Genomic DNA, 12,350 nt, shown 5'->3' with positions numbered 1-12,350 from the left:
CTGTGATTGTTGTTTGTGTCTATTGTCTTGTCCTCTCTATTGACCACTGTCTTTTTTTTTTTTTGGGTTCTTCTACTGTGCGTACTTATCGATAGTCATCAAAATTCCATGTGTCTATATGTTTTCGGTTTTTATCGGCTCAGGGTTACAATCGATGGTTCCTTATTGTGTATACATACAGTACTCTTCTGGTAAAGGGATGCTCCTCTAGAAATTATCTTCGAGGTCAAGTGTAGTCGAGAGTGTCCTCCTTGATCAATGCCTGTTTTGAACTTGATCTGCCGAGCTCATGTCCAAGACCTTTGGTTTGCGGCATGATGGCCCTCCTTGGCCTCCTATTTATATTATTGGACTGGGTTTCTAGGTTAGTCTTTCATTGGTTGTCGATATAAATAAAAATGAAATACATAGCATCTCCCCAGTAAATACAGGAAGGGCATTTTGTGCTGGTCGTCCCTGGTGAATATATAGTTGACTCCTACTCCACGAGTTACTTTCAACACAAGGGGGGCTTTTTTTTTGGATACAAAGCCAGGAACAAGCATGGAACTAGAGAATATCAAAGCTTATGACTCTCCAATTACTCAGATTACACTCTACCCCTCCAACAATCCTGTTTCCAACACTTCTACAGTTCATGCATGACCTCACAACGCAGTCTTGGCGATGACTAAGCCCATCCCGGAAATTTGCCGGAGACCGCAAACTTCACCAACAGCACTCGATCTTGACACACTTGATTGTCAGCAATTAAATCAAGTCAATCTTCACATTTATCACAATGCCACCCAGGCTCAACCTCTTTACAGCGAACAAGGCTGTCTCGGCCCTCCGCCACTCCACCACTCCCGCCCTCTCCTCCCCCCGGAGCATCGCCAGCCCAGCCCGATTCCGCGCTGTCCAGTCCGTGCCCCTTCAGCAGCGATGGAACTCTTCGCGTGATGGCTCAAAGAAGGTCGAGCCCCAGCCCGATGAACAGACCTTCCCGACTTCGGACCAGCTGCCCGATGTTAGCGAGGAAGCTCATGAGATCTCGCGCATTATGCAGAAGGAGAAGTGGTGCGATGGTGCCCCCGCTGCCCCCGAATTGGACCAGGGAACTCCAGTTGAGGAGGTGAGAAATATTCCCAATTCTTGCTAGTGTAATCCGCATGTCGGGAATCGTGTTAACAGTATTGGTATTGGAACAACAGATCCTCAGCCGCGATAAGAACGCTATGAAGCACATGCCTAAGGTCATGCAAGACGAACTCAAGAAGTCTGGTGGCTCTCGCTCATTCTCGACCTCCGCTCGCAGCCGCATGCCGGATGTGCAGAACCTCGAGCCTAACAATGAATTTATCCCCGTCCCCATTGCTGGACAGGGCATGCAGGCTAGCGATGAGGCTACTGCTGCTCTTGCTAGCATGATCGAGCAGGTGCAGGAGCAGGCTCTTGAAGAGAACCCCGGCTTGAAGTTCGATGAGCCCATTCTGCCTAGCAACATTCGCACACTGAACTTCCGGAAACGCTACGACACGATGCAGGACCAGTTCACCAAGATGATGATGGAGAGTGGGAAACTGACCAAGGCGCAAAAGGTATGTCTTCTCCGATCAATGTTGACTTGGGACGACCCAGCTGACTTATCTCAGAACATGTCCATCGTTCTGGACCATCTCCGCACCGCCTCTCCTCCCCAGGTGAACCCTCGCCGCCGTCTCCTCGGCGCTCCTCCCGCCTCCCAGCTCCCCCTTGACCCCATCCTCTACCTCACCCTGATTGTCGACTCTGTCGCTCCTCTTTTCCGTATTCGTCAGCAGAAGGGTATCGCCGGTGGTGGTACTGCCGTGCAGATCCCCCACCCGCTGACCCTGCGCCAGCGCCGTCGCACCGCTATCAAGTGGATCCTCGACCAGTCCGACAAGCGCAAGGATGCTCTGTTCGCCAACCGTGTTGCAGCCGAGCTGGTTGCCGTCGCTGAGGGTCGTAGCTCTGTTTGGGACAAGAGAGACCAGCAGCACAAGATTGGTATCTCTGGTCGTGCCAACCTGGGCGTTCGCGCTCGTTAAATTGGCCATGGCCTGTAATTGTTCTTTGGGGTTTGGGTTCTGAGCACTGCATCTGTACATTTATTAGTCCGTCAAATGGATTTGGCTTCTTTTCATCGACAAGGTATTCCTTGCTATCAAAATCAATCCTAGTCGCAGATCTTCACGTGTAAGCCCCCTATATATATAGTGCCCTCCCCTCTGCATTGCAGATGGGCTTACCCGCCCTGCATAAGACCAGCTTTGACCAAGATCTCTCCCCATTTTCATCTTTCTACATTTCTGCCGTTCTTCATTGCTGCATCTCTGCTCTCCGATAACTTAACCTCTGCAGCCCCTGCTTTGTATATCGCCCCACCTGATAGGTCAACCCGCTTACCTCAGCCATTCCCCAAACGGTTGAAGTCATCGAACACATCGCGAGCTGATCTTGTGATTTGGAGTTGTTCCATCTTCAGGCTGATGTGCGACACACAGCTGACCCGATCCTCACCTTGACCGTCACCAACTCCGAAACCTTGACCCCTCCACAGCATACCCCCTAAAACCAATAATCCAAGCCCAAGCCCACTTCCGTACTTTGCAAACCCTCGCTTCTATTGCGCACCCGCCCCATTCATTGGATGACCCAGGCCGACCACCCTCCGGCCTCCCACCTCCACGACAGTGGCGCTCATACGTCCCGACTCCATCGAACTTGTCGAGTATAATCAACCCCTCCAAGACACTCCCACTGCCACCACCACTGCCGCAACCGGACCCGAACGAGCACTTGGACCTGATCTTGGGCCCACTGCTACAACACATCGGCCCCCATACTCCAATACAAGGCCGTTTGCTCCTGCACTCGACTCGAGAGCGCTTGCGCTAGCTGGTCTTGGGTTAGAGCTTCCCGAGGCTGCGCACGAGAAGAGTTTCGAACTTGAGGAGAGCCAGCGCCGTCCATCGGGTGGTGTTCGCTTTACTCGGTTGAGATTTTGGAGTGAGGCTCTTAGGCGTCGTGCTGAGGTTGCTTTGCGGAAGGAAAAACCTACCCAGACTCATACCGATACCGATACCGATCTCGTCGCCAAGATGAAGTTTTCACATAGTGTGCAGTTTAATGCTGTGCCAGATTGGAGCTCAAATTACATTGCCTATAGCAATTTGAAGAAATTGTAAGTTGGCGCGTTTTTTCCGCGGGGGAGTGGGAGATTGGGTTTGAGCGTGTGGTGTGAAGTGTGAGACCATGAGATCGATGCTCCTGTCCGAGGAGATTTGTTGGTGTCACATTGCACATTCACATCGCAGATTGTCACTGGCGTGCATGCGTACTGTCTTGCTTCGGAGAATTAGTTTGGTTCGTTATGCTAATGTTGCATTGTGGCTAGAATATATACCCTTGAGAAGCAGGTCAATCGCACTGAGGGTCAGTCCACTACTGATGTCGAGTCTGCACCGCTGCTGGGTGCTCAGACGAGCAACCCAGATGGGATCTTCAAGCGGGCTCTTGATGCTGAAATGGACAAGATCTGCACCTTCTATCAGAAGAAGCAAGTTGAGATCTTCGATCTTGCCGATGAGATTATCAAGGATGCTCATGTCTATCTCTCTGAGACGGATGGTGTCAATATGGATCCCGTCAGTGAGACTATTATCAAGGCCAATTTCCGCCGGAATGGTAGTCAGCTGCCGCGCCGGAGATCCAGTGCTGTGAGCAATGACTCAATGGCGGATGATGAGGGTGATAGTGATGATGATCGATCACCGGCGGCGGTTGCCCAACGCCGGCGAATGGTGCAGTCAACCGATCTTGAGTCCGGCACAGATGACCAACACGGCGATTTGGCGGACTCGACTTACTTTGGCCAGTCGAGTTCACGCGAGCCTCATGAGACGTGTTTCAACGATGATGATTTCTTGGCTCTATACAATGCCGGAATCTTGCTGAAGAAGCGTCTGATTGAGGTCTATGTCTCGCTTTGTGAGCTCCGGTCTTTTATTGAACTGAACAAAACTGGTTTCTCCAAGGCTTTGAAGAAATACGACAAGACCCTTGACCGCAACTTGCGCCGTGATTATCTGGCATCTGTTGTCAATACGGCACCGCCTTTCATCGAGAGTACCACGACTTCTGTCGATAGCCATATCGATAGCGTTGAGAGTGTGTACGCCGGGATTGTCACCAAGGGCAACCAGCAGCTGGCCCGACGCGAGCTGCGTCTGCACCTGCGAGAGCATGTCGTCTGGGAGCGGAACACCGTCTGGCGTGAGATGATTGAAATCGAACGTCGTGCTCAGGCCGCCAACGTTGGTATCCGTCGAACACTTCTGGGTGGCGACGAGGATCCTGCTACTGCTCGGCGACAGGGTGACAAACAGGAGATTCGCACCCAGGAGATCAAGACTCCCCTAGGCCGATTCCAATTCCCGTCGTGGTTCTGTAGTTTGAGCTTCGGAACGTTGGTCTTGAGTATTGCTGTCTTTGGCGCGATGCTCTCGGTGCAGATTATGGAGACCCCTGAGCAGCAGAACTGCTTGGCTATGTTGGTTCTTGTCAGTATTTTGTGGGCCACCGAGGCTATCCCGCTGTTCGTCACTTCGCTCTTGATTCCGTTCCTGGTTGTCACACTTGGTATCATGCGGTCAGACGACAAACCTCATAAGCGTTTGGGACCTAAGGAGTCGGTTGGCATGGTGTTCTCTGCGATGTGGACGCCGGTCATCATGCTTCTCCTTGGTGGTTTCACTATCGCAGCAGCACTCTCCAAGTATGATATCGCGCGCCGCATGGCCATGTTCGTGCTGAGCAAAGCCGGATCGAAGCCATCAGTTGTTCTGCTCACCAACATGTTTGTGAGTATGTTCCTGAGCATGTGGATCAGTAACGTCGCATCACCTGTGCTCTGTTACTCCATCATCCAGCCCTTGTTGCGTAACATGCCTCCAGAGTCAGACTTCGCCAAGGCTCTTGTGCTAGGTATCGCGCTCGCTGCCAATGTCGGTGGTGCTGCGTCCCCAATTGCCTCACCACAGAACATCATCGCCTTGCAGAACATGTATCCCAACATCAGCTGGGGAACATGGTTCTTCATCGCGCTACCCGTCTGCATCATCTCAATTCTGCTCGTTTGGGGCCTGCTCCTGGCAACTTTCAATATAGGCCGCAACGCAACAGTCATCCCTATCCGCCCTGTCAAGGATCGCTTCACTGGTATGCAGTACTTCATCAGCATTGTTACTCTCATGACCATTGCTCTCTGGTGCGCCAGCCACCAACTCGAACATATCTTCGGCGACATGGGCGTCATCGCCATCATTCCCTTGGTCCTCTTCTTCGGAACTGGAATTCTCAATAAAGAGGACTTCAACAACTTCCTCTGGACAATCATCATCCTTGCTGCGGGTGGACTGTGCCTCGGAAAGGCTGTTACATCGTCAGGCTTGCTGCACACCATCGCTGGAGGCATTACCGCCCGCGTCGAGCACCTCAGCCTGTACAGCGTGCTGTTAGTATTCTGCGCTCTGATCCTTGTCATCGCAACCTTTATCTCGCATACCGTCGCCGCCCTGATCATTCTTCCTCTCGTCCGTCAAATAGGCGTCAATATGGAAAACCCCCACCCGAACCTTTTGGTCATGGCCAGTGCCTTGATGTGTTCTGTCGCCATGGCACTGCCAACCAGTGGTTTCCCCAACATGAGTATGAACCCTTTCCCACTCCCCATCACTGGATACACTGTATGAATACTTAACTAACCCCATGTCCTCTTTTCAGCTGCCATCATGACCGAAGTCCCCCAAACAGGCCAGCGCTATCTCCAAGTCCGCCACTTCCTCACCCGCGGTATCCCAGCAAGTCTCATGTGCTTCGTAGTCATCGTCACGCTGGGATATGGGTTGATGTATGTTGCAGGATTGTAGAGAAATATCTCTTTCCTATCCCATATCTGCAAAAGTGGAAAAAAAAGTGAGTAGGACAGCATGCGCGTGACCATTCTTCCCTGCGCAAAAGGTCCTAAGCAGCATGTATACACAAAGAAAGAAGGGAAAAAAAGTGAAATATCCACGCACCACTCAATCCACAGCCTTGTTTTCACAGCCGTCTGCATGATTTGTGTCAAATTCGTCACTCCTATTCATCCGCATTACGCCTTTCTCACTCCTTCTCCCTCGGCCTCGAGATATACTTTACACCACACCTCTCCCTCTCTCTTGCTTGATCCAATATCCATCTTGTACAGAGAGATCGGCTTTGGTTTTGTACTTGTTTCGCACATAACGATCGATAGATAGATTTGATGGTTTGTAGGGCGTAATGCATATACAATATCATGCCCTTGATTCTTTTTTTCCCATCCGATGATACGTTGGCTTTTCTTTCCCTCTCTTGTTTCACCTGGCAATAGAGCAGGATGAGAAAGATAAATGGGACGACCGAGGGGGTGGTGTGTGTGGCCGTAAGTGTAGTTAATGCTTCTTACCATCCTCGGGGGATTAGGTAGATGTAAACGCTAAATATGAGTACATGTATGCATGTAACTTGAAGGAATGTTTCACTTGTCCGACATTCATGTGTCTGCAGCCTCTTTTGAGCTCTCGACGCAGATGCATATGTAGATGTACAGTAGACAGTAACTTGGTGGGTAGGTGGATGTGCGTATAAAGTACCTAGGTGGGCGCACAGGACCATGACACATCCAAGCAAGTCTACTGTAAACACATCTACATGTGCACATATTTGCTACATTGAGTTACAGAAAACAAGGTCGACTTTTAAAACCACAATTAATCCATTTCAACAGACCCGATACTTATAGGCTAAAGGTACTGTACAACGACAAGACTCCAGGTTAGACCAGATCTAGGGAAATGAACATCCTAGTCACGGCAGGAAGAAACAAGGGACCAAAGGAAAAGGCGGAAAGGAAAAAAAGTAAGTAGAGTAATAAGCCTAGCCAAGGAGAAACAAAATAGGCCGGAGAAACACAGATATCACAAGTAGACATGAAAAAGAGTAAAAACTATGCATCTTGCATCACCGTAACGTTAACCCATAAACAAGTCATTTCAGGCACACACCCACAACACCGAGGATAATGGGATTGGTGTTCATCGCGATGGAGATAGGATAAGGATGTAGACGTGAACGTAGACGTCGACGTAAACGCGAGGTATGAGCACTTCTTCTATTTGTGGTAGAAGATGAATGTTTAATTACTGCATCGTCAGTTAGTAAAATGCGCCAACAGATATCTCGAGTCAAGTATAAGAGTGAACATGAGATTAACAGCAATGCGAATGGATCGGGGTTAAGAGTGTGTCGAGACGAATATAGGAAAGAGTAGAATGGGTGGGGAAAAGGAAGGGGAATACTGACAGCAAACCAATTGTCAAATCACCATGGATCTTCGCCTTAAGCTGGACCTCAATATCCAGATTGAGATCCAACCGCAGACGAAGCTGCTCATCACGACCACCATCCTCTTCTTCCTTCTTCTCACCTCCACCGAGGATGCCGCCGACGGCCTTGCCGGCGCCGCCTGTCACGCCGTTCAGGGCATTTCCGGCTGTGTTCTGGACGAGCTGGCCGGCTTGGTCGACACCGCCGAGACCGCCGAGAGCACCGAGCGGACCGCCGTCTTGTCCTTGCTGCTGCTGCTGCTTAGGCTGGCGCTGGCGACGCACGCGGCGACGTTCTGGTTGCTGGGGTTGTTCCATTTCTTGTTGTTGGGGGCGACGGGGACGACGACGACGTTCTGGCTTGGGAGCCGGTTCAGGTTCAGGTTGGGGTTCTGGGTCGTCTTGTTCTTGCTCTTCTTCTTGATCTGAGTCTGGCTCTTGTTGTTTTACGGGCTCAGGCTCGTTGTTTTCCTCGCTGTTCTCTTCTTTCTTTTCGGAGTCTTCGCTCTTGTCCTCGGGCTGGCCTTCGGATGGGGGAGGGGTTTGTTCTTGTTTGGCGGGGGACTTCTTGCCCAATTTGGGAGGGGCACGCTTTGGCTTGGGGGATGTATTGTTGGAATCGGGGTTGGGAGTAGAAGGTTGATCCTGATCGGCCATAATGAAAAGAGAAGAAAAGAGGAGAGAGGGAAGCTGTTAAGAAGGGGAGAGAGGGGAATATGAACTGATTCGAGCACGAGATATGGGACAAAGCGTCACAAGAGGTGGGCAACAGGAACTGCTATGTAATTGTGCGTATTGGTATATGAAATGAACACCTTGTCTAACCGTTTATATCATTGGGGGCAGATCAAAACCGGTCGTCGCAATACCTGCGAGCCGCCTCCGACGTCAGACGGGATGTGTGGCTCGTACCAGACGCCATGGCAGGCTACCCCAGTATGGTGGTCGCATACTGTGCACTGTACAGTGTCCATCTCTCTGGTCCCGATGGGGCTGGCGGAAATGACGAAGGGGGGGAACCGCGGACTAGACCAGCCTTCTTCGTGTACACAGCGTCCACTGCTTGAAGAAAGGTTCGGTATGACGTGTGAGGGTCATGGTCCGGACCTGGAACGCCTCCGTATGGAGCAACAGACAACCCCGGCCGAAATGGTATAACGTGGGATTGGCAAGAAACAGCGCAAACCCTGGCCATGTGTTGGGCCAGAGACATGGATCAGCATGGGAAAAAATAGATATCTCCGCTCTTCGCTGCCACGCACCAATCATACAACAAATCGGCGAATTTGTTGCACTGACGCTCTCCACTTAAATAGATTAAATGGACGTAGGCCGTTGAGCATGACGCCACTCGACGTCAGGATGGGATTGTGCCTGTCAAGTCCTGGAGAAGTGTATCGCCTAATGCCACTTTAGCCACTCTTTCAGCCACTGGAGATGAGGAAATGACAGGGGCGCCGAACTGCCCGGTTCCTGGTTTTCCGGGTTTCAACTTGACTGGTTCAGGCCAGTCAGTGTTTCCACGGGTCGTGGCCTGTCGCTCTCCATTATTGACACGTCCGGTACTCCGCAGAGGTTGGTCTGACACGATGACGCGGGTGTGTGAAAGGTGACAAGGTGACGATGGGGGGAAACGGGAAGCCGCCAACGTCATCTGCATTAGACTTGATATCCGATTTCCATACTGAATATCTTCTTGCTTTTCTCTCTTTTGTTTGTGGTTTTTTATGTTTAGTTTCTATCTCGATTTCTTTTTTATCGATACCCCATCTCTCTAGTCTCTCTATTCTTTTCTCCTCTCGCTTCCCTCGTCTATACTCCCCCTCTATAATATACTTCATCCAAGATGGCTACCGTCGAGAAGACCAAACAGCAACCCAAGAAGCTTCCCGTGCAGGAAGACCTGTCCGATGGCGAAGATTATGACAGTGCCGATGACTATACCGACGAAGAGGAAGAAGAGATCCCCCAACCCAAAAAGAACAAGCAGGTGCAGCGCCGGAAGCCCCTGCAACAACAAGACGACGATGATTCCGAATACACCGACGAAGATGAATATGACGATGAATATGATGATGAGTACACCGACGATGAAGATGCTGCCATGCAACCCTACTCCAACAACAATTCGAATTTCAAACCCACCGGTGGCATGGATGTCCTCCACAAGGAGGAGAAGTCGATGCTGGACGAAGAAGGCATGAAACTGCGACTGGAACTGAACTTGGAAATTGAGGTTGAACTCAAGGCACGTATTCACGGCGACCTCACCCTGGCTCTCATGTAAGTTGATGTACCGGATCCCCCTCATCCCACCCTATCAAGAACGTCTGCTCAAAGGCCGAATTAGGAGTTGATATCGTTTTGTCGACCACAGGGCGTGATTCCCCACCCTCTTTCCGATTGCATTTCTGTTTCGCTTCGACGTCGTCACGAGTGATTTCCATGTTTGATGTCCATAGAGGCCATGTTTAATATCTGCTGGATGTTTGTTTCTGGAGCACCATAGCGTGTGACACTATGTATATCCCATGAATGGAGTACTGGAGTACAGTCAAGTCAATTACAAAGAAACCCACACGTATATGTATTTCGTAGTCCGACTAACCCAATTGCATGTACTGAGTATTGTTGAACTGAGCCCCGGAGTGAGGGTTAGCATTCTACACATGGAAACAAGCCGAGGCCCGGGTCTTGGCATGGATCCATATTCTCCTGACCCTCTCGACACAGACAGGATTCCAATCTCTACCACCTCTCCAGTTGATTCGCCTGGTCGCCTATATATCATGTCGTCCAAAGACTTCATCATCAAGCATATGAATGCCGACCACCAAGACTCTCTCGCCCTATTCCTACAAGCGTATAACGGCCTCTCCGCCAGCGCAGCCCGAACCGCCCAACTGGAAGACATCAGCCTTTCAAGCCTCACAATCACTGCCAAAGGCACGCGCTACCATGTCCCGATCGACCCAGTAATGAAATCCTACTCTGATGCTCGTGGCTGTATGGTTGCCATGCACAAAGAAAGCCTCAAACGCCTAGGTCGCAGCGACGTAACTCTCACTGAATACCGAGGCCCGCGCGGTTTCCAAGCTGTGATTTTTGGACTGTGTTTGTTCACCTACGCCAGCTGCTTCCAGCGCAGCAACCTGCTTCCTGGTTCCATGATCTACGAGTACTTGGGATATAAGTATGTCCCTGATTTTGCGCATTTCGTCTACAATATCCAGCCGTACCTGTTTCCTGCAGTGGTGGCCATTCATGTTTTGGAATCGGTGTTGTTGGCAGTCTTGCAGTTGAAACCACTTGGTGTGCCTGTTTTCTCGGGGCTGTGGATTGCTTGGGTTTCATCGTGCTTTGTGGAGGGCTTTGGGTGTTTCCAGCGGATTGGGAGTATCGTTAAGGAGGAGAGGGCGAAGAGGGGGAAGAGCGAGTAATGGTTGGTTTAGCAGATCTGATTGAAATGAGTTAATAGAATACCATTGATGTATAAAATATATGAAATATGGGGCAATGAAGCAGCCTGAAGAACCACAAAATGCTATCGCCATCGTGTATTGCCTGTTCACGTGAGCAAAACATGGATAACAAATACACGTGATCATGACTCAGCAATCAGCTGACTGGGTCAGTGACTGGGCGCCCTAAGCCCAAAGTAGCCTAGTGTCAGTTAGGGCACTACACAAGCGAGCGACACAGTGCGCCCTGCGAAATTCAGCGACTCCACGACCTCAAACTCCCACGACAACCCTACGACAACTTATCCGCGTTTCCGGTGAAGGGCTGCATATTCAGAGGTGAGTTATCGACGTCTTCATTCCTGGCCTTCAAAATCTCTGTTTCGCTCGTCGCCGCCAATTTCGACTGTGAATCAATCTTCCAAAATTCAATATCGCCAATCGTCAATTTTCAACTCTGTTCCGCCTTGTGTCTACGTTCGATCATCATTCAACCTGTCGCCTGACTATTCCGATATTTCAAAATTGATTTGTGCGGCGCTTGAGACGAAACAGAAGGATTGAAGAAAAAAAAACTTCAGGGTTTTCAACAATATCTAACCATTGTCTCTCTCGACTTAGACCCCTCCATCAACCGCAAACATGGGTATTTCTCGGGATTCTCGCCACAAGCGCAGCGCCACTGGTGCTAAGCGCGCCTCCTACCGCAAGAAGAGGTACGATTCTACACCCCCAGGTTGAGATTGATGTTTTCCCGTCAAGCAAGTGGGACTACGTATACCGGAGCATATTCTTACCAGTCATTCTACAGAGCCTTCGAGAAGGGCCGCCAGCCCGCCAACACCCGTATTGGCTCCAAGCGCATTCACCTTGTCCGCACTCGTGGTGGCAACCAGAAGTTCCGTGCCCTCCGCCTGGACTCCGGTAACTTCTCTTGGGGTTCCGAGGGTATCTCCCGCAAGACCCGTGTCATTGGAGTGTCCTTCCACCCCTCCAACAACGAGCTGGTCCGCACAAACACCCTGACCAAGTCCGCCGTTGTCCAGATCGACGCTGCTCCCTTCCGTCAGTGGTTCGAGGCCCACTACGGCCAGCCCATCGGTCGTAGACGCCAGCAGAAGACCGCCGAGGTCACCGAGGAGAAGAAGTCCTCCTCCGTCGCCAAGAAGCAGGCTGCCCGCTTCGCCGAGTCCGGCAAGGCTGAGTCCGCCATCGAGCGCCAGTTCGAGTCCGGTCGTCTGTTCGCCGTTGTTGCCTCTCGCCCCGGCCAGTCTGGCCGTGTCGACGGTTACATTCTGGAGGGTGAAGAGCTTGCTTTCTACCAGAAGGCTATCCGCAAGTAAACGAAAAAATAAAATATTCGGGAAAGCTCATTCGGCGAGGGCCGCGTGTGTGTTGTTGCAACGGGTGGTTATCGGAGTTTCAGCTATGTCATGAATTGGGCATCCATGAGATGCAAATTGTCTGTAGAGCTCTG

General features: G+C 50.9%; 5 protein-coding genes across 5 annotated transcripts; 4 read left to right on the top strand and 1 right to left on the bottom strand.

The window, feature by feature from the left end:
• Nucleotides 1–781: 781 nt before the first annotated feature.
• On the top strand, nt 782–5,933 carry N7511_006759 (putative plasma membrane phosphate transporter Pho87; the record flags this gene model as incomplete). The annotated part of the gene is made up of 7 exons (XM_057129136.1): nt 782–1,114; nt 1,194–1,580; nt 1,635–2,046; nt 2,184–2,199; nt 2,663–3,187; nt 3,401–5,712; nt 5,788–5,933. 7 exons carry the CDS (start codon nt 782–784, stop codon nt 5,931–5,933), a joined length of 4,131 nt encoding a protein of 1,376 aa, XP_056983692.1.
• A 1,362-nt stretch (nt 5,934–7,295) lies between these two features.
• N7511_006758 (uncharacterized protein) lies at nt 7,296–8,069 on the bottom strand (the record flags this gene model as incomplete). The annotated part of the gene is made up of 1 exon (XM_057129135.1): nt 7,296–8,069. The coding sequence occupies one exon, from the start codon at nt 8,067–8,069 to the stop codon at nt 7,296–7,298; it is 774 nt and encodes a 257-aa protein (XP_056983691.1).
• A 1,189-nt stretch (nt 8,070–9,258) lies between these two features.
• N7511_006757 (uncharacterized protein) lies at nt 9,259–9,699 on the top strand (the record flags this gene model as incomplete). Its single annotated transcript, XM_057129134.1, has 1 exon — nt 9,259–9,699. One exon carries the CDS (start codon nt 9,259–9,261, stop codon nt 9,697–9,699), a length of 441 nt encoding a protein of 146 aa, XP_056983690.1.
• Nucleotides 9,700–10,201: 502 nt separating this feature from the next.
• N7511_006756 (DUF2470 domain-containing protein) lies at nt 10,202–10,852 on the top strand (the record flags this gene model as incomplete). The annotated part of the gene is made up of 1 exon (XM_057129133.1): nt 10,202–10,852. One exon carries the CDS (start codon nt 10,202–10,204, stop codon nt 10,850–10,852), a length of 651 nt encoding a protein of 216 aa, XP_056983689.1.
• Nucleotides 10,853–11,515: 663 nt separating this feature from the next.
• On the top strand, nt 11,516–12,216 carry N7511_006755 (40S ribosomal protein eS8; the record flags this gene model as incomplete). The annotated part of the gene is made up of 2 exons (XM_057129132.1): nt 11,516–11,589; nt 11,685–12,216. The coding sequence occupies 2 exons, from the start codon at nt 11,516–11,518 to the stop codon at nt 12,214–12,216; spliced, it is 606 nt and encodes a 201-aa protein (XP_056983688.1).
• Between the last annotated feature and the right edge of the window lie 134 nt (nt 12,217–12,350).

This window comes from Penicillium nucicola, assembly GCF_028828085.1.
Source record: "Penicillium nucicola strain IBT 29836 chromosome Unknown utg000006l, whole genome shotgun sequence".
NCBI lineage: Eukaryota > Fungi > Ascomycota > Eurotiomycetes > Eurotiales > Aspergillaceae > Penicillium > Penicillium nucicola.
This window is presented reverse-complemented; position numbering and strand designations above follow the sequence as displayed.